We start from the raw sequence: 25,453 nt of genomic DNA, 5'->3' as shown, positions 1-25,453 counted from the left end.
TAAGAAACACAAGAAATGGAGAGAGACAGAGAGACAGAGACAGAGAGAGAGAGAGACAGACAGAGAGACAGAGACAGAGAGAGAGAGAGAGAGAGAGAGAGAGAGAGACAGACAGAGAGACAGAGACAGAGAGAGAGAGAGACAGACAGAGAGACAGAGACAGAGAGAGAGAGAGAGAGAGAGAGAGAGAGAGACAGACAGAGAGAGAGAGAGAGAGAGAGAGAGAGAGAGAGAGAGAGAGAGAGGGAGGGAGGGAGAGATCTTGTTATGCTGTGACAGAATAACTGTTTTAAATGAATGAATGTGATTTTGCAAAAGTCTACAACTGTCTCACAGAGAGAGGATATAACAGCTTGGCATCTCAGTAATTACGTAAAATGTTTATCTGCCACTTTATTTCATTACTGACTTACAATGGCATAATTATTTCCTGCCACATTTAAAATAGGAGTACAGTCAGGCTTTTAAGTCCTGCATTAAGCTGCACAAGCTGTTTAGGATTTGTAACTCAGAGCAATCTTTACCCACAAAATCAATACCAACATAAAGAGGATAATGTGTACCCGAGTGAGGATGATCCCACTGATCTCCAATACTGACATGTCTGCTTTCTTACACTCGCCCTGCTCCCATATTATGGCACTGACACGGTCCTTGGATGGGTGACATGCTTGCAGCCAGGACAGCTGGTTCTGAAATGAGAGGCAACAAATGGCGTGCAGTTTAATCGTGGTGTGTAATGTGTACAACTGGGATTTGTAATGATTTTACAACATTAAACATTAGTCACTGACTTATATCTGCTCTAGGAGTGAATGAGTAAAATGTACCAACTGACTCAATGCTGACTCAGGAAATTCAAAGACAAAGACAAGATGAGTCAAGACCAGTTGAAGAAGAGTATTTAGGACTTTGCCAGTCTTACTCCGGTGATTCCCTGCTGCAGGCTCTCATCATCACTGCTCAGAGTGGTTTGTGGGATCGCCATGCCAGCGTTGAACCTCCCGTTCCCCTCACTGTCACTGCTCCCCGTGGAGGCGGAGTCAGGCCCTTGGAGCAGCTCTTCCCACATTGTATCATCAGTGTCGGAGGCAGGGCGAGAGCCCACGTTCGGCCTGAGCCGATCCAGCTCTCGAGGCTTCATCTTGGTGGAAACTCCGCTGCCTTCCTGTTTTTAGTGTATAAAGAGTAATTTTAATCAAACAGCTAATGTAAAGTACATATTTAAATCCAAACTTGGTCACTGTCTGTAATAAAAATATTCCATATGACTTCAGTTTATTACCACACAGTGTAAAAATAAGGTTTACCTGAGGTCTTATTGTGGGTTTGGGGTTAGACTTCCTCTTTCTAACAGAAGTGACGGGTGCAGATGTCGGCCATGTTGTAGCAGGGTGTCTCTCTTGATGAGAGGCTGGAAGATTTGCTTCTATCTGTTGAACTCCCTCCTCTTCCTCACTGGAGAGCTCGTCAGATGCCCCAAATCCTGACTTTCTTTTGTTCTGTCCGAAAATATTAAGGCACACGTACAACTTAAAAATTGATTCCGAAACAAGCTCCACAAATGCAAAAAGACTAAAACTACTTTGGTGAAAATATAAAGCAACCTTGACAGATGACATTTATATTTTAATGTACTCGTGTCTGAAACATTTTTCAATTTCATATTATAACTTAAGATTTAAAAAAGGTGATGATTTCCAGTAATGAAAAAAAATAAAAAATAAAAATATATACTGTATATGAATATCCATTACACACTAGGCCAGTAGAGCTAGACTTTGTCACACCTGTCGGTGCACAGAAAAGCCACTGACAGTAGATTTTGTTCAAACCTTAAGTTAGAGTGGAATTAAAGGCCTGAGGGTGAGAGCAGCTTTGAATACAAGCCTGTAGCTACTACAGGAAATTAACAAGACACTCATCTGATAATCTAATGATCTCCATTAAAATAGCCCTGGAGTTAATGCAATATTAACAAAAGGTTCTGATATTTATTAGAAGTTCGAGTCACAGTTGAGGGTGGTCAGAAGTTGAAGAGACAGGTGTTCATTTCTATCTTTAACTATATTGGTGCTATTTTTCTGCTAAACTGAAATTCATTTCTAACTACTTTCCAGCACAGTCAACCTGTCTTTACGGCTGTTTAAAAATAAATAAATAAATAAATATTGTAAATGACTTTTTATTGCTATCATGAGTTTCTTTGCTTCATACCACTGTACTGATTAGTGACTGACTAGTGAGATGATTAACTGTACCATCCTCTCTTCATTCCTGTATAATCGTTGGCTTTCTTCAAACTGCCAGGGCTCCTGCTGCTCTGTGTCTGCGCTGTCGTTCTTTTCTTCCGTTTTTTTCAGTCCCCTGCCTTTCCTTGGCCTAAAAGAGACAAAAATAATAGTCAAGGACAAAGCGATTGAGCATATAGCAGCTGTTACAAACCATTACTAAGAGTTTTAGGTAATTAAAAAGGTCTCCTGGTCTATTTGTGTGCATAATGTGAGGGTTTATGCATGTGCCAAGAGGTGAGAGTGTGTTGGTAAAGGCAAATGAGTGAGTGTGCTGTGCCTGACAATGAGGAAACCCACCTCCTTCTGCGTGCAGGGCTGGTGGTGCAGCTGGAAGCTGGACTGCCCGAGGGCCACCGGCTGGACTCAGTCGACACAATCTGGCAGTGCACGGTACCCAGCAGCAGCATCAGACACACGGGCCCAAACACCTCGCTGGCACTCGCCCCCGGGACCTCGAAGTACAACACCACTGCTGCCACTGAAGGAAGCAAAACATTTGGCAACAGCAAACAAAATGGTCTCTTAGGGGAACCATTATTACAGAATTCATGCTTACTAATGAGGTCTATCTGTGTTGCACAGGTGTGGTAGCTTACGTGTTTGTTGTTGCATATAATTGAATATAAGCTGTGACAAATGGAGATGCTGAATTTAGTACATATAAAATGACATTTGCTGTATTTATTTCCTTTAATTACTTTTCATAAGTCTGAAATTGTGTGCCTGAAGTCAAAAGGGAAAATCCAAAAACCTTTAGCACCCTCATGAAGGATTTTTCATCAGCAGCAGTGCTGTTTTATTAGCAGAACTGTTAAAAAGTCTTTAAACAGAACGTGAGCAGATTATCTTCCTGCATTTTAAGTTTTAAAGCTTAATGTCTTGATGTGCATGTCATGTTTGGTCCTTTATTAAAGCTCTAAATTGACAGAGTTAGATGTAAAAATATTGTGAGAGACAGAAGAGAGAGGTCAGGCACCAGTTTTCAGTGCAGGATTTTTTGGGCTTCCCTGGATGCCAGAATTTGCACAACAGCTCCATTACTTTATTTCAATTTCCAAAAAACAAAGTGATGAAAAAGAAGAAGAAGAAGAATCTTTACACGGACTTTAAACGTTTATTTTAAACAAACCAGAGTTGGTGATTGCTTGATTGTTGGTTTTGGAGTGCTTTATTTCTGTCAAGTTTCTTCTGAACAACAATTTGAGCCTGTTATTGTCAAAAACAAGCACGTTTAGTGGACGTACAGTACGTTGACAATGCACAACTGCCCGTAAGGATTACATTGTAACCATTTTGTCGCCGCTGACTGCAGCGCTCACACTTAGTACTGGTCAAATTTTTAAAACTGCTGTCCTCATAAGTCTCTCAGACACAAAAACAAAGGAAAATAGGGTCCAGAAAAAAATACAAAGTTACCCTTTACTGATATTTTCACTAAAATACAAGGAGTGAGTAATTTTAAAATACTAGTACTTGTACCCTGCTATTTGTAATTGTGTAATTATTTAAATTAATCTTCAAATTTCAGGCAGTTTTCTGAAAAACTCAGTCTTACAGTGAACAGAACATAGATTAAAAGCAGTGACCTCACCTTGCATGAAGTATAGCACGAGGATACATGAAGAGATGGACTTGGAGGTCACCTGGATCCACCACTGGAAGAAGAACGGGAACAGCAGCACTCTGACCAGACCTTTTCGAGTTAGAGCTGTCCAGGGACTCTCTGGTTTGGCTTTGCTGAATGTTGACCCTGAGGGGAGAAATGGGAAAATCTCTTAGACAGCACACAGATAAATCTCAGCAACACAAACAGTCTTTGTTGTTTGCTACAAAAACAGAACATAAACAGTGAAACAAGCAGAACAACAGGTGGAGAACTCCTCTCAATTGACCCTCACCTCTTACTAAGTCGACATCGATGAGGTCTGGTTTGATGTGACCTGTCTTCTTGGGTTTGCTGTCCAAACCCTGGATGAACGATGAAGTTTTATTGAGGGACAATTAAGAACATAAACAAAGATTTATTTCTTCGCAGAAACTTGTAGGCGTCTTACATTTAGATCTGCCTGCTCCAGAGATTTCTCCCAGACTTGTTGATCATAGGCCCCAATCTGTAGAAACAACAGAACTTGTATAACTCTTTCCTTAAAATTAGGCACTATAGGAGGTATTTTTGTGGTCAAACTGAGGTTCTTTATATTTATAAGCCAATATAATTTAAGAAAAATATACCTATACAAGATATTATAAATGAGTTTTAGGTAAAAGGACTTAGTAGTCAGGGCAGGGTGGGGTAGGGCAGGGTAGGGTAATAGTTCATCCGCAAAAAACTCTTCTTTTGCGTTCCACTGCTTTCAGACGTGTCTTTACATGACTCTAACAGCGTGGCATCAGATCTTATTGACCATTTAAGGAAATCAGATGATGTGCTGCTGGGCTCATAAGATAAAAAGAAAAATTACAATGAGTCACAATTCTGCACCAATGACAGACACTCCCATACATGTTTCCACATACGGTAACCTGGTGAACAGGTCACATGTTGTTTGTACTAACTCTATTTGGTTTGCACACAGACATACAAAACTAGGCATGGTAAATGAGGAAGAAAAAAGAGGAAAACAGCACATGTTGACTAAAAATGAGGTTTTGTTGATCAATGAGCAGTGTCGACATCTCAGTCTTGCACTGGTGTATGTTGGGTTTTCTAGACTGTTGATAAAAGAATGTGGCATTTAAAATCAGAATATTTAAACACGTGGCCATTCTCTACAGATAATAAATAAATAAAAAAAACTTTATTCTGAATTATTTCCACATTTATTCTCCTTTAGTGTACAAGTAATAAATCTAAATCAGTCCCCAAAGATTTTACACAGATTCACTAGAGGCCGGTCAGTTTTATTTATATAGATAAGATATGATGAGATAGACATTTATGATCTGTGGATGAGCAAATCCTCAGAAATAAGAAATAAAATAAGATCTAAGATATACTAGAAATGGAAAAATAAAATAGCAAAATAAAATAAAAAGTTATATATACATTACATACACCTTTGAGGAATACAGATGTGCATGCTGGATCATTTCACAAGAAATGTATATACACGTGGTGTGTAGCATTGTACTGAGATACACATATACTGACGAGCCAGTTCAGTGTCACTCACTGTAAAAGCTATGTCTTTAACGATTAAGTTTACTTTCGAGGTTGCGGTTTGCTGTTGTGTTAAACTGGGGGTGCATTATATTGAGAGGTGGTTTCTAATATTATGGCTCTCTCATGTAACTCTGTCATGCATGAAATAGTCTTAATATTAGAAACACCTCTCGATATAATGCACTCCAGTTTAACACTACTTCAACCTACAACCTCTCTGAAAGCGTGAACAAAAACTGAAACATTAAAAGCTTTGTAAGAGTTGAATTTATGGCAGAGTTGGATCACATTAGTGTACCTAATGAAGTGGCCAAAAAGATGATAGAAATTCTGCAGGATACAGCTTATTACAATTGTACAGTGTAAAACAAATAAATAACATTGCACAGGAGAAAAAAATAATGGCATGGCATAATATAATTGAAGTTAGATGTAAATAAGTGTATGCATGTGTAAAGAAAGTGAAATAATAACAGTGAAACAGTTCATTTAGAAAGACACATATAGTAGTTTCTGTGCCAATATCACACATAACCACTCTTTCGTTTATTGGACATATCTGTATGCTTTTGAAAGCAGTACTACTTCTTTAGCTCTGCAGGTGACAGCACATGTGTCTCACCTTCTCTTGGTACCAGGCTATTCTGGCCATTGTCAACAGATGCTGGAACCAGTGAAGTCGGGTGAATCAGGTCATTTCACAAAGAGCTCAGGAAAGAGACAGGACCGGGCACAAATCCAGATTTGTTCACTAAAACACAAACATGCACAGACTCACTGAACCAGACAAACGAAACTAAATATAACTGTACACAAACAGAGCGGCTGAGCCAGTTACGGAGCATCAGTTAGCGTCAAATCGCTGTAACAAAGTAAACGCCAGGTAAAAACACCTGCTCGTTAGCTGAGGTCCAGAGTAACTCACCTGATATGATGCAGCTCGGGTTGATCTGGCACAAACTGGAGGACACATTTAGTCACCATCACCAGCTGGTCGTTAAGTAACCGTCAGTTACCGTTACAGTTACAGTTAGCGTCTTGTTGCCAGGTGTCTCACGTCAACTGCCACTTTTCGACGCCATCGGTGACTTATAAATGTCGCATTTATAACTAGTTTCCCTGTCTGAACTCTGCACGTCTAGTTTCGGATTATTTCAGATGTTGTTTTTACTGTGCGCTAACTTCACTCCCGTTGTTTAACATTTGTCTTCCGCTTCCCCTTTCCGGGGTTTGTTGTGCTTTAAATGGGTTGTTAAATTCCCTAAGTATTGTCTATCAGGCAGTTTCCCGCTAGCTCAGGCTACGTCCAAAATCGTCTTCTGCAGGTTAAATTGACAGAAAATAAACCACTACTTCAGCTCCGAGCCTTGAATCAGCAGTTTGTGCTGCTATAGTTTAACATACACATTTGACTGAAGAAGCTCGTCGCACACAAGTAGAGGGAAAGCTGCCTGGGAGACCTTACTGTGGACATAAAATACTCTTTAACACATTTTAGCCAATCAGAGAGCAGCAACAGCGAGCCAGCGAGAGTAGCTTTGATGAGGCTGCAATTAACAATACCTAACAAACAGTCTAATCTAATTATTTCAACTTGTTTCTGGCAGTCCTATTGATGTTTTTTTACTTAAAATATTTGAACGAGGCAAAAAAATATAATAATACTATGTGAAATTTACAGGAAACTACCTCCACAGGACAAGAAAAGCAGCAAATTATCACAACTGAGAAGCTAATAAGAGGGGATGTTTGGTATATTTGCTTGATGAATGACTTCAACAATTAATCACTTCTAAAAAAAATGATGCAGATTAATTTCCTGATTGATAAGCTTTAATTGTTTCAGCTCTTATGACAAAGTTGGTGATCATAAACTACATGGAAAACCACATGGACACCTGTTTGTTTAGGATTTTGATGAAAGTATACAGAAAACACCATTGCAACACTACTATTTTCTAAAGAGTCCATTGTTTAGCTAAATGACAGTTATCTGTGCACCGTTCAAAATGATAAGGTCTGACTGAGAGTACAACTCTGCTGTTTTGTAGGTCAGTCAACAGCCTGTCAAGATAGAAAGGGAGTCATTTGTCACTCGTCTCCTGATTGTCCGTTGATGGCTGGTCTTGCTCAGCTGCACACACGATCTTTGCCTTGACCTTCTTGTTAGAGGAAATGATAAAGTAGGGGCTGAGAGAGGCATAGCAGGAGGAAAAGAACACCCTCATATCAGCCACCACTGGTGACACCTTCGCAACCGTCAGCATGTAGATCCAGATCACGTTGTCAATTCCGAAGAAGACCACGTACAGAACCACCAAGGTGACAACTGTTTTGGCCGCCCTGGTCTCTGCCCCACCGCCCTGAGAGCGACGGATTGATCTCACCTGGCGGCTGTGGCGGTGGAGAAGCAGCAGGATGTAACCGCTTGATGCCAGCATCAAAGCAACAAAGGCAAAATCCCTGGTAGAGACAGCCACCCCATTGATCACATAGGACAGGTTGTCTCTGAAGTCCACGTGACAGAAACCCAAGTTGAGCGTAAAGGCAGGGACGGTGCCATTACGTGGAGCCATAGAGAAGAAAGGGGCTGCAATGCATATGGCCATGTTGAGAAGCCAGAGTCCTGCAAAGGTAGGGAGGACCAGTGAGGGAAGTGCAGGCTTCAACCTGGACAAACGAGGCCCAGCAGGGGCGATTGTCACTGCCTGAAACACACTGAGCATGCAGGTGATGCAGACTGACAAAGCCCGGCCAATGCGATAAGCGTAGATCACCACCTTGCAGCCTGGATCATTGAGCAGATCCCTCAGCCCAAACACAGTCATTGTCTGTGGGACGCAGCGGGTCAGTAGCAGCATCAGGTTGGCGAATGCCAGGTGGCACAAGATCATGTCCACAGGAAGGAGCTTGGGTTCGGTGTAAATGATCTGGGCGTACGCCAACAGCACCACAGTGTTCCCTAAGATGCCCATACCTGTTTGCAAGAGGAAGGAGACCCCTTTGATGGTCACACACAGATCCATGACACCAAGGCCTGCACCAGTCATAAATTGCAAAGAAGACAAAGAATCAAATCTGTTATGAAAACACTGCAAACAATCATCCTCCAAGTCTGGTTATATCAAGTTTGATAGAAACCTGGCCTGAATGTAATCATGTTATCTCTTGGATGTCTTCCAGTGAAAATGCTGCTCACCCACCTGAAGTTGCAGATTAAAAGCAGCGTCTGCTGTGCATTAACTGTTTAATAGCCCGTGTAATTACAATTTATAGTCTCCAATGCCCCTCGAGATCACTGGCCAACAGTTTGGCAAATTAAAGCAACAAACTAAATCTGACTCAGATGGTCTCGGAGGGTGAGCAAAGGGAATAGAGTACCATTGAGGGATAGTTTTTCAAGTCTTTCTTAGAACAATAGTCTGAAACAGTTTTTGCTTGCCTCGCCTAACTGAGGAGATCCTTCGATGCTTTCAAAGGAAGTGATGGAGCATGAAATCCATAGCACTTGTTCTGTACAAAAATACAGCATAAACCAAAATTTTGAAGTTAATACGAGGCTTCAGCTATCTGAGTTTGATATATTTCAAAGTTGGTATTTTTGGTTTCAGATTCCCTCTGTGTTTCCTTGCTGTGCTGCAGCTCAAAGAGAGGTGGAGAATAGTAGATAGATAGGAGATAGAAGAAGAAGGAGATACTTAAGACTCAAACTTCATATAAACTATGGATAAATATTTTTCCACAGAAGAATGTGGACTTCACCCATCACTTCCACTGGAAACATCTTACAAATGATCTTTTATTGGCTTGTATGAACAGGATGATTACAGCTACCAGAATCAGTTTGAACCTACGCATGAGACTGTGACTGTTGTTTTAAGAAATCTATCCATAAGGTTTTATGATGTGTCACCCTAATCACCTTCATAATAAATACATAACTGACTAAGAAAGATGAGCGCAGCTGGAAATGAGAGTATAGAAGCAAAAGCATGATACCAAACTTTAAACAAATGTGGCATGAGTCTGCAAATCACATTCCTTTTTTAATATGAATGAAGGTGCTCCGGGCTGTACATCAACACAGCTTTCCAGATTAGTTTTAGGCTTTAATGTTGGGAAATTGTTCATCATCATAAAAAGTAATTGAGCTGCCTCAGGTCATATGAATAACGTGTGTATTATAATATTGTGTATTCTTCTCTTGTACTTAAATCTCACATGTCAGTTGTAGGTTTCTATAGACAGAAAACCTGAACGTCAATATTCTGAAATATCATAATGCTGTTTCCCCGTGGAGTTAAAAAATAGAGTTAAACAAACTCCGTGAGACAAGAGTGTGCAGGTATTGTTGACGCAAAAGTAGTCTGATGATGCCTTGAATAAGCTATCAAGAGGCTTTTACATGCACAGCTGGTGTTTTAGCTTGCACTCTTTTCCTCCTTCATGTCAGGGGAGTGTGTTATATTACACAGAGGACCAAGACAATTAGCCCAATAACAATGCATGTTTGTACTAATTGGAGCCATAGGGACAATATTCATTTATGTTCTTAGCGCTCAGCACAGACATACAATATGATACATTAGTAATTAAATGTAATTTATTTTGCAGCAATATCCACATCCATAAATTGTTAAATATCATATTATACATTATATTGGAAGTGTTCTAACATATTGCTCAGTTTTACAGTACATAGTTTGCAGACTGTGTGCTGAAACAGTGTTGTATAAGAGGCTGTTTTCTCCTGGGAGTGGGCCTTGGAATAAAGCATCATTACATGTTATATTTCCCTGTGTGTGTGTGTGTGTGTGTGTGTGTGTGTGTGTGTGTGCGTGTGTGTTTATTTTTTACATGTTTACGTGTTCAGAGTGCTAATTAAAATGGCAAGTTGAAGCAAGTCCTTCTCAGGGGACTGCCACATGTACTTGAATGCTATATTGTAAGTTGCAAAGTTCAAGTTTTTTTCCCCCTTGACATGAGATCTCTTTTATTTTTCTTAATGGCTGATGTAAATTGTTTTTCCCATTGCACTAATTCACTCTTAATTTCACATTAACTTATATGATTACGACTGTACATATAGAATATATAGTATAATACAGGTCCTGCTTCGTTTATGCAGGTTTGGTGGTTTGTTGTTTTTTGTTTTTGTTTTATTCCAAATGATGTAATGTTTTACTCGTATGGACCCCAGGAAAAGTAGTTTGTACCTTGGTAATGGCAAAAGGATTCAAATAATTAAAATGTGAAAAATTATCTTTTCTGCACATGCAATAATATATGTGACACATCATCCAATTAAGTAATGTCTTTATGGATAACATAATATCATTTAATAAGACTGAAGTGAGATTTGAACATTTTTATATTGATAGATATTTTGCCAAGTGAAAACAATCTTTTTTTAATACATAACTTATCTGCTAACAGGCTTTCTTGACTCATTATGTGTATCATTATCTTAATGCAGGTCACTTTTTAAGTGTCTAAGTTGTTTGCATACAGGTCAAGTTAGTTTAGAGATATGTCACTTTTTAACCTTTTGCAGCTTTAAGTATGGTGATGAGGGCACAAGCTTTGGTTGGTGATGAGGAAATACTCAGTACACCCCTTACTGTGCCACTTAATCTGTCCCACAGCGAAAATGTGGTTTAAGAGGCTTTTGGCTTTGCAGTCTCCTGCCTTAGACTCTTTAGTCATATTTAAAGGGGAACAAATTGACCTCCCATGACCTTAGATTTTTAGATTTTTGTATCTACAAGCACATGTTCTATCTTTTCTAATATCTATCTATAATGCTCAGTCAAAAACACAAACTGAACTTAAAGATTTTCATTCTGCTGTCTGAGTGCCTTCACCTATCACATCAAATCTACAAAGACTGCAGACCTGTCTGCAGTTTTCTCTCTGTTTTCTTCACTCACATCATAGGTTTCATTGTATTTCAGAAAGCTGCAAGACAAATTCCCCTTTCCAGAAAAATTACATTAAATTTGAAGTGAAATTGTAAATGTTAAGTATGGCAGTGGAGAAAGAAGTTTGATTCTCTACACTGAAGTAAAAAATATCTATTATAACTAAAAGTCCTGCATTAAAGATGTAATTCAAGTAAAAGTATGTAAATAACATTAGCAAAATGTACTTTAAAGTAAAAGTACTCAACGGAGAAGTCTATTACTGTATATTATGTAATTGGATAATTGTTACTGACGTGATTAGTATAGATTTAGTATAATTTTACTATTGCAGTTGGCTGTCTGAGGTGCAAAGCATACTGTTTTATAAAATTCTTGTATGTTTTGTGTGTACAATCTTGATTTGTAAAGTAACCACCAACTATAATCACATAACTAATTATGTGATGAGGCATAAACTAATTAAAAAGTACAACATTTCCCTTTGAAATTTTGTAGAGCACAAGTATATTGTTCCACAAAATGGAAATACTCATGTCAAGTAGAGATACCTCAAATTTGCACATTGACTAAATGTACTTACATTTCACAACTGAATTAAGTATTAATAAACGAATACTATCAATACCTCAAAACATCTAATATGATCTATGAACGTAATAAAGTTATTTTACATGTCACTGATGTTATGTATTTTCTCTTTTAATTTTAGTGGAGGACATGTCTCTTCATGTACTTAGGATTAATATTTATCACTGCAAGTCCCTGCTGTGGGACATGCTGCAGCTAAATCAGGCAGCCCACCCGCATTGATCTGCCCAACAACATCCTCACAGTTTAGCTTTAATTCAATTTTAAGAACTTTTATTACTTTGGCTGAATTACACAGTCATAAATCGGATGCACCGTACACTACAAATGAAACTGTGGGTAATCTATCATGTGGACTGAGTGGAACGTCCCTTGGCTTTTACTTTGTTTCATCCTTCTCCACTGGAGGACACTGTGGTGTTGGTATTTGATTAACCAACACAAGAAAGCTCTCTTTAATAGGTAGTGGCATTCATAATTGATTGCAAAGATGGAAAATACAAAAGTAATGTGAAGGGTCTTCTAAAGGAAGGAAAGGAAATCTAAATATAGGAATAGTAATTAGAAAAGGTATTCAATAGCCTCTGCTTAGTGAGATAGTGACACTGAGAAATTGTTTTAATCTTTTTTGAGTATAAACATAAGGCTAATGGATATTATTTCCTAATTAACATCATTTTCTTTGTCTACTGGTTGGATCTTTGTACCCTGTAAATGCATCCAAACACAGCTTTCTCCGTGTTATCCTGTCAGTCTGAAATCCAGTGAGGGGACAGAAGCAGTCATCTGAATTGATCTCAAGTAATTGGAGGCAGAGGGAAGAGAAGTCAATCAAGCATGAAAAACAGATCCAACAACTGCTACCTGTTTGCAAGTATAAGAACAGAAACAGCCAGACTACTTGAGGAGAGACGGATCAGGTACAAGGTCCACTTCAGACCTTGTTAGCTTTGTAGCTTTGGCTGTTGTCAGGTAGGGGTGTAAACATCTGCAATGTTTGAATGTCTGATTGTTTTGAATGCTTGGTATTACTCAACACACTGGTTTATTATATTGGTAAAATTTACTTGAACTTTTCTCTATTCTCTGCAGGAATGCCATCGGAAGAGTTCATCCGTGGGATGCTCTATCTATCCCTGACTGTTGTCGGAGTCCCGGCTAATGCTGCTGTGATCCTGGCCTTCCTCCTATTACTGTACCAGGAGAACCGGCTCCTCCCAGCCGATGCCATTGTTCTGCACCTGGCCAGTGTCAACCTGGTGGTGGTGGGTGTTCGTTGCCTGCTGGAGGTCCTGGCTTCCTTCCGTCTGGCCAACATCTTCGGGGACGTAGGCTGCAAGGCTGTGATCTTTGTCTACAGAACATCCCGTTCCCTCTCAATCTGGCTCACCTTCGTCCTGAGCACCTACCAGTGCCTGAGCATTGCCCCTCCTGGATCACGCTGGGCCTCTGTCCGCACCGTGGTAGCCCACTATTTGGGCTTTGTGTTCCTTTTCCTCTGGCTTGTCAACACATGCATGAGCTCGGCAGCCATACTCTTCTCCTTTGGTACCCAGAATGACTCCAGCCTAATAAACCACGGCATCAACGTACAATTCTGCTATGTTCACTTTCCTTCAAAATTGTCCAAAGAGGCAAACGGGGCAGCTCAGGTGGGCAGAGATGTGGTGCCTATGGCCCTCATGACTCTAGCCAGTCTGATCATCCTGGTCTTCCTTTACAAGCACAGCCAGCAGGTGAAAGGGCTCCGCAGTAGTACTAGCGGTGGCGGTGGGGGAAGTGGTGGTGCTGAGCGACGAGCTGCCAAAGCCGTGGTAGCACTTGTCACCTTGTATGTGGTTCTCTATGGGGTCGATAATGGTCTTTGGGTCTACACTCTCACTGTGAGGAAGACAATGAAATCCTCTCTGATCTCTGACTTGCGCATATTCTTCTCCTCACTCTATGCAGCACTAAGCCCTGTTGTCATCATTGTATCTAACAGGAAGGTGAATGACAGGCTCAGGTGTGCAGTGCAGGAGAAGCCTATTCAGGAGAAAGCCACGAGTCTCTCTACTATGTGAGTCTTGCTGAGATGAATGATTACTCACAGTGCAGCAAAAAGAAGCCAAGATGATGAGGACTGAGTTTTTCTAAAGTCTGTGTCACATATGGGTCATTCTATCTCTGTATATATCACTTAAATGATGTCTGTGATAGGAATTGTATTAGAGATTCATCTTTCCTCTGCTGAGTTGTTATTTTCCATCTAGATATCTTGTTTATGAGACTTTTCAGATGTGTTGTGCAATAACTGATGAGGATTTAGCAGCTGTAGTTTTGGATGAGATGAGGGCTGGCCTATTGTTTCACTATCTGTAATTAAGAAAGAAAACTGTCATAACAACCCTATTACTCAATACAGGTCTGTCTGAATCTCTGCTGATCTGGCACTATGTTGCTTTTGTTTGTTTATCCGCTACGCTCCCTCCATCTTAATTGGATGGAAGAATTATAGCCGAATGACTCAGTAGCTGTCAAATGACTTCCAGCTGCCCATTTAGCTATAATTAAGGCTTTGAAAAGAATCTGGGAAATGTCCCGTAATGAGGCAGGTTAATTGTCCCACAGAGAATTGGTTCAAAACCTGATGGGAAAACTATATTCTTTAGAGAGAAAAAAGATGAAGAAGACTCATCATTCATTACTCATTTCTGTATCAGTCAGTACAATACCAACAATGTTCTCTAAGTTCTGCTGGTGCAGTTATAAAAAGATGACTTTAGGGACAAAAAAAGAAAGAAAAAAAATCTTGGCACAAGCCCTGAAGAGTTTGCTGTGGATGTGGCAATCTGGGAATTTAGGAGTCATTATGTAATTGCCATGTCTTGAGAAGCAAGGGCAGAAAGACAGGGTGAGGACATAACAACCTCTGTTGAGTGACAGTCCAAAAGACATAAAGTGGGGCTGCCAGCACTCTGTGATCCTGCAATAACTCTAAAGTGCAATCAGTGCAGCACTATTCGACTGCTGTCGCAATGCAGGTGAATGGGAGAAGGGGAGAAGTCCTCTTTCTGTGCTTGTGCAGAACTGTTGCATTTAACACCAGCTTGACATGAAAAGATATTAAAGGCCATACAGTAAGGTTGATCTTGTCAATATTCACTTTTTATTGTAAAAGTTGCAACCGTTAAAACCCTCTGTGACGTGACTTTTTGGAAAGCTCCCTCCAGATGACAAATTCCATGTGTCTTACTCTTCAAACCACTGAAATCTGATTGGCACTTTACACAGACTCCGGTGGAATGAAGGATAGAATACATGGATGGTTTCATTAAAGCAGCGAGTGCGCTGGCGCCTCCGGTGAGGAATCACTAGGAAGGAAATAGTTGACATGACTGATTCCCTTCAACACTTTCAGTGATCTCATTCTTTTCTCTTTTGCTGCTGGGAAAGAAGTGGCAGATTAGTTAAAAGGTGCAAACACATGAAAAACAGGTTTCATTTGTGTGTGTTCATGTCGTCTCTGTCTATGTGTGTGTGTGTGTGTGTGTGTGTGTGTGTGTGTGTGTGAAGGGTGTGCCAGGCAGGCAGGCTTCTCCCTCCGCAAGACAGGACCTGTTTTCACTGTTTCTCGTCCTTCTGGAGTCTTTTGAGCCCAATGAATGCAGGGTGCTAATAAACATGTAGAGACAAAAACCACACACACACACACACACACACACACACACGCACAAATGTAACCCTCTATTACTGCCTCACAAATCACCAATCACCTTCAGCTCTCACATTTCCACTCCCAGTCTTAATTCTGCAGCTAAAACAGAAACTTGCCATAGCTGATAAATGTACACAGTGTCGTCATCTGTTCAACCTCCAGCTGCAACTCACCTGCTTCACAAGGCAAGATGTGCGAAATACACAAGCTACCTGGAAAAATAACACAAAGAACCAGTGCCTGACATTTACCAAAGAAATAAAACTACAGATACTAACTTTTGTAGGGGGGGTTTGTCTCTAGTTAGACAAAGTATACGACACAAACCTGTACAAAAGACACACAAAAACAGCTGTCAACTTGTCCAGAATAGTCGGTTAAGTGAAGTCGAAGGATTGGAGTAAATCCTGCCGGCCCATCAGTCCCTGTAGTGCCTGATGTCAGTCTGTTTACCTGCACCAGGTACAGGCATTTTTGTCTCCCGTGTCCACCAATGGCGATGCAGCAATAGGGTTAAACCTCGCCCCTTTTCTGCCTTGAAGCCAGTCCACACCCTAATCGGGCTCTTTTTTTACTAGGAACTAAATGTGAAGCCAAACCCTCTCCTCCCCCGCAGAAAACTTTTTCGAATTACACAAACATCAGAATCTGACTCACTACAATGTTCTGGTTAGACTGATGCAGGGACAAATCCATATCTAATATGGTAATACCATACAAACAGTGCCAAAAAGGATGTTTCAACAATATGACGTTATGACCTCACAATTCTAAATAATTTGCAAATGATACATGAAAATGTCATTACATCTAAACAATAACTAAATCCACCAACCTTAAAGGTTATTCGAGTTATTAATCCTATAAAAATCTTCTTTCTGGTGTTTTTTCCAGTTCAGAAGAGTTCTGCCTGACTGTAGCAACTGGAAACTTTGGGGCTTATTATTGTGGGGAAAATGTAATAAACACATCCTGCGGTACTTTGAAAACCCAAATTTTATGGAAATGACAGACATAATAAGCCCTTTTTATGTTTGCTGATACCGTCTTTGCCTTCTCTTCAAAGGAATGTTTCTTTAGGCGTGTTGTTTAGAGGATTTATTTCCCTGTTTGAGTGAAGCTACTGATGGAGAATGCCATAGAAAACGGTACTATTAAGTAAATCAACTTATTTATTTATTTATTTATTTTTAAATTGCAGGAGTGATTTAAAAAAAAAAAGCACATCGTAGAAGTGACATAAGTGGGTTGCAATTTAGTGCATCTGGACACAAATAAAGAAGATATTCAAATTATGTGAAGGCAACATGCTCTAAACTCTACCTCAGAAGACCTCCTGGGAGGTGACATGAGTTTAACATGATTTTTATTTTAAATTTTGCATTCTTAAGTTTTAGTGTGACCCATTTCCATGCATCCACCCAGTTTAACTGATTCTCTCAGACAGGGAACAAACACAGTCGTGTCTCAGCTTGTCTGGAATGCTGCACTGCATGTAGCAAAGAGCTCTGTATTCACGATGGGAGAGAATGAGTCTTCTAACAGAGTTAGGGTGAAAATTTGGCCTGTTTTGTCTCGATGAATACAACAATACTTCTTGATTTATACTGATTAGCACCCATTCTGCAGAAAAGCCTAAATGCCAGTTTAATATTTACATAAATCTGCAGATTCTGGGGTTTAATGGTTGACTTTATAGTTCTGGCAGCCTGATTTTTCTATACAAGGAATAGTTTGAGGTTTCAGGGATATGGATTATTGGATGAGAAGATCAATATCACTCTTCACACGTTACTATGTAGCTAGATCCAGATGGGAAAAATAGCTTGCTTGTCTTGCTCTGTCTAAAGGTAACAAATCTCTAAAAGCTCCCTAAATAAAAACGTTACATCTTGTTTTTTTGATCTGTACAAAAACTGAAGTATGAAAACTTCATTTTGAGGTTTTACAGATAGCAAGAAAGTGAATAAGTCAAGATGCACTTAAAAGAGACAAATGCAAAGCTAAGTTATGCGAGCATGAGCAGTGAAGCTACTGGTCTATCGTTAGAATATCTGCATTATCTATGACAGGGAGGCTGTATAGCAGGTTACGCCCATTTCCAGTGTAGAGAGAACATTGACCACACTGAAAGAGGGTGGGTGGGACAGTGTTTAAGGCCCGGGGCAGCAACTTGCTACAACTCAGGTAAGATATGCACTGCTGTGCCGAGACTTGTAAGACATTCATGATACACTGCTCTATCCAACAATGTATCACAGTACGAGGAAAATAAAGAATAAAAAGGGAGGATGGAGTGGAAGAGAAAAGGTTGTTGAGTTGAGAGGAAGAAATAAACAGTACGGAAGTGTTGTCGTATGAATTCCTGAGAAACAACTGAATATTAATAATGTTTCTCCAGGAATATGAAAGTCACAGTTTCAATTGGCTGAAATGAAAGTTGAAACCGAAAAAGTATCAGCCTGTGCTACGTCAGTATTCTCTAAATATGTGGCTTACAATTTATTACTCAGGGGTGAATTAGTTTTTGTCTCATCTTTATTCAGGCAGTCTCGCTGAGCTCAAGATCTCTTTTTAAAGATACATTTCAAGAGCGAAATAAATGCATATCAGGGAGAAACTGGCTTCATTGACATGTCAGTTTGCAGAGATTTATTCTTTGATGAGCCAATCCAGTGTCCCTCAGGGACGCTGATTCATGCTGAATGCCGTGTGAATGCAAAAACCCGGGACTCAGATTTTAATCTCTATAAATGATTGCAGTTTATAGGCAGCTAACACGCTGGGGCGGCTCAAACAGGGGGGTTGAAAGTTGAATTAAACTCCAGGAAGAATAGTGAAGCTGTATCTGCAACTGCCTGCTCAGTTTATTTGTTTATTGTAAATAAAATACCTGAAAGGTGAACCAAATGCAAATCTCAGCACTGCTAGTGCACTCAAAAACTTCAGTGACACTGATATGAAGCCACATATTAACATCTTGTATGAGAATAATGGTTTTGAATTATATGAGATTTGTATTTGTATTTTTATTGCATTTTGGGCTATTACATCTATATTGAATTCTGTATTATTAATAGGACTAAATATCTCAGCTCTTGGGAGGAAATAAACATATTTCTTCTTTATACTATTCTTGTTAAACATCTTAAGTGTTCTTTTTAAAAATGCTGTATTTTCATCCCTTTCCCTTTCATCCCCCCTCCCATTTTAAATTGGTTATAAATCAGCCAGCACACCCAAAAATGACCTTTAATTTAAAAAGTAACACAACCTTCTTCATGTCAAATCCGAACTGTAGCTGTAACTAGGATCCTGCCCTTTATCTTTCCCATCATCCCCCCCTAAATGCCACAAAGGTGGAATTTTCCACGAGCCACTTTCCTGTGTGTGCTGAGGAATGCAGACAAGATGGAGCAAGCCTGCAGAGTACGGTATCTCAGCAGTAACAGTATGCAGAGGTGTTTAGCTTGTGCACAACATGTCCTCCTTAACACTCCCTTCAGGGGGTTTGTTAAGCTATTACTAAGAGTAAAGCTCTGTCCTCCTATAGGGTTGGGTAGGGTAGGGTAGTTGCGATAGATCACCATACGGATCCTGCAGAGCACTGGTTTAGAACCACTACTCTCAACCATCTGCATCCTCTGATTTTGTCCAGTATCCATTTCACATAATCTGAACATTGTTTATTTTCCTGAAGTAGATTGCTGCATTAAGTTTTTTCAACGCATCACTCAATGTATTTGTCCATCTACAGTAAGTAACTCTCACAAAAATGCCCTTAAAGCAGCAGGATGTTTTAACGCAACTCTAAATTCAGAGCTGTTGGAGACATTTACGACTGCTCTATTAAACAGTCGTAGATTGCTATCTGTGCCTCAGAGCAACAGACCTTGTAAAGTTATACAACAAGGGCATGTGCTGACATAACAGCCACACATATTTCATCTCGACACTACCACCCTTCACACAGGTGAAGGAAGCGGAGAAAAATGTGTGGAGAAAATGACGAGAAGATCGTGCCTCTTTGGAGCTGATGTACTGTACTTTAGAGAGCACTTTAATGTATGACACAGTCCTACACTATTAATGGGATGTATATAAGATGACAAATTGCCTGGGGTGGAGAGTTGTTGGCATGTGATGACAAGGAGCGTTACTCTAACATACTATGAAAAATTGAGTCTCCTTGTGCTTTTTCAAAATAAGTGGTGTCACTCCACCCACTTAAAGCTGAATAATAGATCTGATGGATCCTTGGTGTATCATACTGCTGCTGTCAGAGTAATTACTAAAGACAAGAGTGGAGCTCTCACACAGATATATCAGAGTTTGTACCAGACAGAGTTTGTACCAGATAGACTGGTAGTGCCTGGAGAAGTGGGTATACTCTCCATTTACCTCCCAATTTGCTTTCTTTTAAAGCGGCCTGTCGAACAAAGGATAACCGCCCTGTGTTGACACAAGAATACCTTTGCATAATCAGCTCACCCAAAAACAGACCAGTAGTATTTGCACATTGTCACGTACCTTCTCCCACATGGCTTCAGGGAGTATGAAACATTATGACATCATTAGCCACAGAAGATGGGCAAACTTTCCGCAGATGGATGAGACATATTTATGCATTTTGAGCAAAGTATCCTTCTTCCTTACTCCATTCACCCTTTAAAACTGGATATCTATGTCATACCTTCACCATCCTAGATCAAAACATTCAGCTTGCAGAACACTACTGAGTGATGATGGGATTTAGAAGTGAGTGTACTGAAAAATACAGGTATACCTGCACTACACCAGAGCAGTCAAGTGTCAATCTCAGTATCACACTGAATTGGAGGCTGAGACGATTTAGCTTTCCATGCTCTGTTGAGGTGGATCGCCTCACAAATTAAAGACACACTCACTTTTATTTCCTAAATCCCAGGATGTCCAACCAGCTCACTTTGGATTTTTGTGCTGAATTTTGAAAACTTTTTTGGAGTCTGGGTTGCTGTTGGGTGCTATAACCAAATCAGACAATGTGCCTTCAGGGATTTGGAAATGGGGGAGGAGAGAGTGCCACCTGTTGATTGTTTTTGGTACTAGAATAAAGGGGCAACTTGCAATCGATCTACTATTATCATTGTTATGGTGCTTACTGCTACTCTACAAATATCATTTGTATTGTATCACTGGTAATCTTTCTGTTCAGTTCTCCTCTGCATTTGTGTTTCACTAAAACTACAGTTATAAAATGAAAAACTTGACTGGCATGCAGTGGTGAAAGAGAGGACTAAATAGGTCTGGTCTGTTTATCATGACAAATGTATGTAGATAACTCATCGTTTAAAAACCCAACTTCACACACACAAAACAAAAACTTTAATAAAACATTTTGTGCACTCTGTTAATGATAAACTTGTAGCATATTAATATAATAGACATGATGTGTGTGAACTTATATCATCTTTACCTAATGAAGGTCCAAGTGAGTACAATTAATTGACAGTATAAAGAACACTTCCGTCCAACTTCTGTCACACCCGTCTATAACACTTTGTTGTCCAAGAACTTTGTATTAATTGTAGCAACAGGTTTTATTCAATGATAACGCCATATGACAGCTGCACCCAGAGACCTAGAAAGAGTAAAGAGTCCTACCTGGCCCCTGATTTTCTGTAACAGTGTGCGGTTTGATGGAACACATTTCAATACAGAAATATTCACTGTGTGAGCAGAATACTAAATAAAATGTTTTAGGACTAAAATTTGACAGTGGCTACAAGATTACTTTATGCAGGAACAAGTTGTTATGTTATGTAATTTATATATATATATATATACATATATATATTGACAGCAAATCATTGGGGGCCGCTGGAGGTTTGGGGGTCAGTGGCAGTTGCCTGATTTGCTTGTCTGGTAAACCAGCCTGATTTTGAAAATTAATATTTGTACTTGCACCTTTAAAGGCATACAGTATAATCATAATGAAATCCTGCAGCATGAAGCCAATGTCATTTTAACATATAATAACATCAGCACAAGCAATCTGAAGTGCAGATTCATGTTTGTATTCATGATAGTAGAGATATTTTTTGGTATGTAGACAGCAGAGGCAACTAGTTCTCTGTAGTGTCACAGGTTTTGTAGAAGTCTCAATACACTGAATAATGTATTGACTCATTTGTCTGGAGGAGCACCACAGTAAGCCGGGCAGTCAATGGCACAGCAGCAGTGCCAAATTAGCCTTTATAGAACTGCCAGGTTTTTTTTTTTATTACAGGCACAGCCTTCTGTCTTGTAGCATTAGAAAAGTATTCTGATGATAATTTTGTCTTGGGAGAGAGTTGATGGGCAAGTGGGCGCTGGACAACAATGGTGTCTTCATTCTTAATTTCTAACAGCATGACAGCGACTATCAGGCGATGGCTGCAGGAATACAATGCTACTGAATTGAAATGGTACACTGTTTATCTGTCACTGCAGATTAGTGAGAGGATTTGTACGGATGGTGTTCATCTCTAGAAAACACAAGACAGATGTTCTCAATCTTTTCCGCATCATGGTAATATATATGAAAAAGTAAATGTAGCGTGATACTCATTTCTCTTAAATAAAGAGCACACAATCCATCTGAGATGAAGGGAGGGAGAGGTTTCCACTGCAATGAAGAAATATGCATGCAAAGGAAGTACATTTCTGTGTTTGGTTGAATGCCAAGATGTAGCTCTGTGGGGCTGTACGATAGATAGATAGATAGATAGATAGATAGATAGATAGATAGATAGATAGATAGATAGATAGATAGATAGATAGACAGATAGATAGATAGATAGATAGATAGATAGATAGATAGATAGATAGATAGATAGATAGATAGATAAAATAATAGATAATACAATATCAAAAATAGCAATCGTAATAAATGTATTGTACAAAAGTATATATAACAGGCAGCATTGATTTAGTGCAAAGAAGAAAGGAGAAATGTGTTTTTAACAGCTAAAAACTCAGCTAAAATGAGTTTTTAGCTGTTATTATACAGTGTAATGGTAATTCCTGTATCTGTCCCTTCGACAGCGGAGCTGTAGCAGCCTGTGTGAGAGGGTGCTCCACTGTCTGTCCACTGTGTGATGGAGAGGATGCTGCTCATTGTCCATGATGGATAACAGTTCATTCAGCATCCTCCTCTTCACCACAGTCTCAAGAGACTCAAGTCTCAAGAACAGAGCCAGCCTTCTTGATGATCTTATCAAGTCCGTTGGTGTCACTGGCTCTGATGCTGCTGACCCAGCAAACAACAGCAAAGAAGATGGCACTGGCAACAACAGACTGGTAAAAGATCTTGCTGCACACGTTGAAGGATCTCAGCTTCCTCAGGAAGTAGAGTCTGCTCATCCCCTTCTTGTACACAGTTAGATTTCCAGTCCAGTCTGTTGTCGATTACCACTCCGAGGTATTTGTAGTCCTCCACCTCCTCCACCACCTCCCCTCTGATCCGTAGTGCCTGTGAAGGCGTCTTCTTCCTCCTGAAGTCGATCACCATCTCTCTGGTCTTGTTGATGTTCAGCCTCAGATGGTTCTGTTCAGACCACTCTACAAACCTGTCTATCAGTGTCCTGTACTCCCCCTCCTCTCCCTCTCCTATACACCCGACAACAGCTGAGGCATCCGAGAACTTCTACAGGTGACATGACTCTGAGTTGTACTTAAAGCCGGTGGTGTAGAAGGTGAAGAGGAAGGAAGAAAGCAGTCCCCTGTGGAGCTCCTGTATCACTGACCACCACATCAGACAGCCCACTGCCCAGACGGACAAACTGTGGCCGGCCTGTCAAGTAGTCAGTAATCCAGGAGATCACTGCGTCATCAACACCCATCACCTGCAGATTCTCACCCAGTAGCAGAGGCTGAATGGTGTTGAAAGCACTGGAGAAATCAAAGAATGGGAACTGCAGCGGGTCCAGAAACGTCCTCATCTGTGGCCTCAACTGGGCTAGGACCAGTCTCTCCAGGACTTTCATCACATGGGATATGAGGGCGATTGGTCAGTAGTCAGCTGGTTTGGATGGCCTCGGCTTCTTGGGGACTGGAACCAAGCAGGACGTCTTCCACAGCATCAGGACTTTCTCCTGACTCAGGCTCAGGTTGATCAGATGTCTCAGTACAGGAGACAGCTGGCTAGCACAGGTCTTCAGGATCCTAGGTGTTGATGTTCAGCAGGTAAAACTTATTGTCTACTACTACCACTGTTCACCATTGTAGTTTAGCTTGTTAGCATGTTAGCAAGCTTGTTTGAGCAAATGACAGTATAAAGAATGGACAAAGAACAAGTGACACCATCTATAGGTTTCTGAAGCGCTGCTTTGAAGCTGAAAATATCCAACTTCGAGCCTTAATATCATCTGAACAAGTGAGTTAAATTTTTTTACCGCCCTCACAGTTGTCATGTACGGGGAAATTAGCTATAAAGACCAAAACCATTGCCTGAACCAGGCTGTAAAGATGTTTGTTTTTGCTGTGAAGTTGGAAATTTTAATACGGGCACTTATAGAGAGGGACTAATTTCTAAAACCAGCCTCAAGTGGCTGCTCAAGGAATTACATTTTTTAGCACTTCCGCATTGGCTTCATAACCCAGAATTGGAGGTTGCCGCTTGTTTGACCTGAATGAAAATTCATAGGATCATCAAGGCTGTTACAAGTCATCCTGAGGGAAACATAAATTTCTCCTTAATCTGTCCAATATTTGTTGTGATATTCCTGTTTGGACTGACAGACTGGCATTGCCATTCAAGCAGAGGTAGTGAAATGTTGGTTTTTAATCCAACATTATGTGAGATTTGGTATTTGGTAAATATGGATAGCTGTACATGTGTATTGGTTATGAATAAATAAATTATGATCAAAAACTAGTGAGTCGACAACTTGTGCAATGTGAAAAAATATGAATTTGAGGTGCAGAGTGGGAACAGTAAAGGCACCATTCGCATTATTACAAGTCATCGTTGCATCAAAAATAATTTAAAATCTGTTATTTTATGGCAGAAATGTTACAGCATGTCACTTTAAGTGAGATGGATAGGTTCTCTCCTCTTCTGACAGCTGCTCAGCTCCCGGGTATCAACACTGCTGTATTTAATCAATAAAGTGAGAGTGAATGGAGACACTGCAAGCAATGTGTCAGGAGAACAAAAAGTAAAGATCTGACCTGAAAAAATAAATAAATCTTGGTAGTTGGTGTAGTCATACAGTGTTAAGAAATAGTTAGAACATGAGATAGCATGAGTTATTTAGCTCAGGCTATACAATGTGTGTACTGTCCATCCATCAATATCACTACCACTGAGGAAGTTGTTTTATTCAAAAATTCAAACAACTGCTTCATTTAAGACAATTTAAAGTAAAATTATTTGTTTTCTCCTCAAAATAACAGCTTCACTATCATTTTTTCTAGTTTAGAAAGGGTGTGTAACACTTTTTTGGCAAAGTTGCACACTTTAAAAGCAAGTTATTTAGGTGAAAATGGATCATATTTTATGGAGAAAATTTGTTTCTGGATTCACCTCAGCTCTCCATGATTTACATAGTGTCTTGATGGACAATAATTTAACTGCTGTAAGAGAGTGGTGGTGTTTACACTGGTAGCACAGGAGCTTTAAACCAGTGTCATGCAGCCTCTCTGGACAAAGCTAATGACAAAGACAAAGAGACCTAAAAAGACGACAGAGGAAGACGAGAAATGGAGAGAGTGAACGAGCAAGATGCTGTCAGACAAGTGTAAATCTGGGACTGCCTTTTAGTTG

General features: G+C 39.9%; 3 protein-coding genes across 4 annotated transcripts in view; 1 reads left to right on the top strand and 2 right to left on the bottom strand.

Annotated features, from left to right (window-relative positions):
- The window catches only part of phtf1 (putative homeodomain transcription factor 1), a 10,381-nt gene extending 3,665 nt beyond the window's left edge, over positions 1 to 6,716 (bottom strand). The window contains exons 1-10 of one of the 2 annotated variants that reach the window (XM_027279796.1): positions 6,383 to 6,716; positions 6,080 to 6,234; positions 4,349 to 4,405; positions 4,193 to 4,262; positions 3,886 to 4,044; positions 2,592 to 2,772; positions 2,262 to 2,382; positions 1,311 to 1,502; positions 926 to 1,168; positions 564 to 692 (exon numbers count right to left, since the gene is read on the bottom strand). In XM_027279796.1, the coding sequence (XP_027135597.1) occupies positions 564 to 692; positions 926 to 1,168; positions 1,311 to 1,502; positions 2,262 to 2,382; positions 2,592 to 2,772; positions 3,886 to 4,044; positions 4,193 to 4,262; positions 4,349 to 4,405; positions 6,080 to 6,109 (1,182 nt within the window). In that variant the 5' untranslated portion in view covers positions 6,110 to 6,234; positions 6,383 to 6,716. The remainder of the gene's footprint in view (positions 1 to 563; positions 693 to 925; positions 1,169 to 1,310; positions 1,503 to 2,261; positions 2,383 to 2,591; positions 2,773 to 3,885; positions 4,045 to 4,192; positions 4,263 to 4,348; positions 4,406 to 6,079; positions 6,235 to 6,382) is intronic. The other variant, XM_019263855.2, reaches the window with a different exon arrangement.
- Positions 6,717 to 7,330: 614 nt separating this feature from the next.
- ora1 (olfactory receptor class A related 1) lies at positions 7,331 to 9,226 on the bottom strand. Its single transcript, XM_019263856.2, has one exon. The coding sequence runs from the start codon at positions 8,505 to 8,507 to the stop codon at positions 7,542 to 7,544; it is 966 nt and encodes a 321-aa protein (XP_019119401.1). The 5' UTR covers positions 8,508 to 9,226; the 3' UTR covers positions 7,331 to 7,541.
- Positions 9,227 to 13,063: 3,837 nt separating this feature from the next.
- Positions 13,064 to 14,338, top strand: ora2 (olfactory receptor class A related 2). Its single transcript, XM_019263871.2, has one exon. The coding sequence runs from the start codon at positions 13,064 to 13,066 to the stop codon at positions 14,030 to 14,032; it is 969 nt and encodes a 322-aa protein (XP_019119416.1). The 3' UTR covers positions 14,033 to 14,338.
- Positions 14,339 to 25,453: the final 11,115 nt, after the last annotated feature.

This window comes from Larimichthys crocea, chromosome VI (genome assembly GCF_000972845.2).
Source record: "Larimichthys crocea isolate SSNF chromosome VI, L_crocea_2.0, whole genome shotgun sequence".
In the NCBI taxonomy this organism is placed as follows: Eukaryota; Metazoa; Chordata; class Actinopteri; family Sciaenidae; genus Larimichthys; species Larimichthys crocea.
The sequence above is the reverse complement of the archived record's forward strand: the minus strand, read 5'-3'. Positions and strand labels throughout refer to the sequence as shown.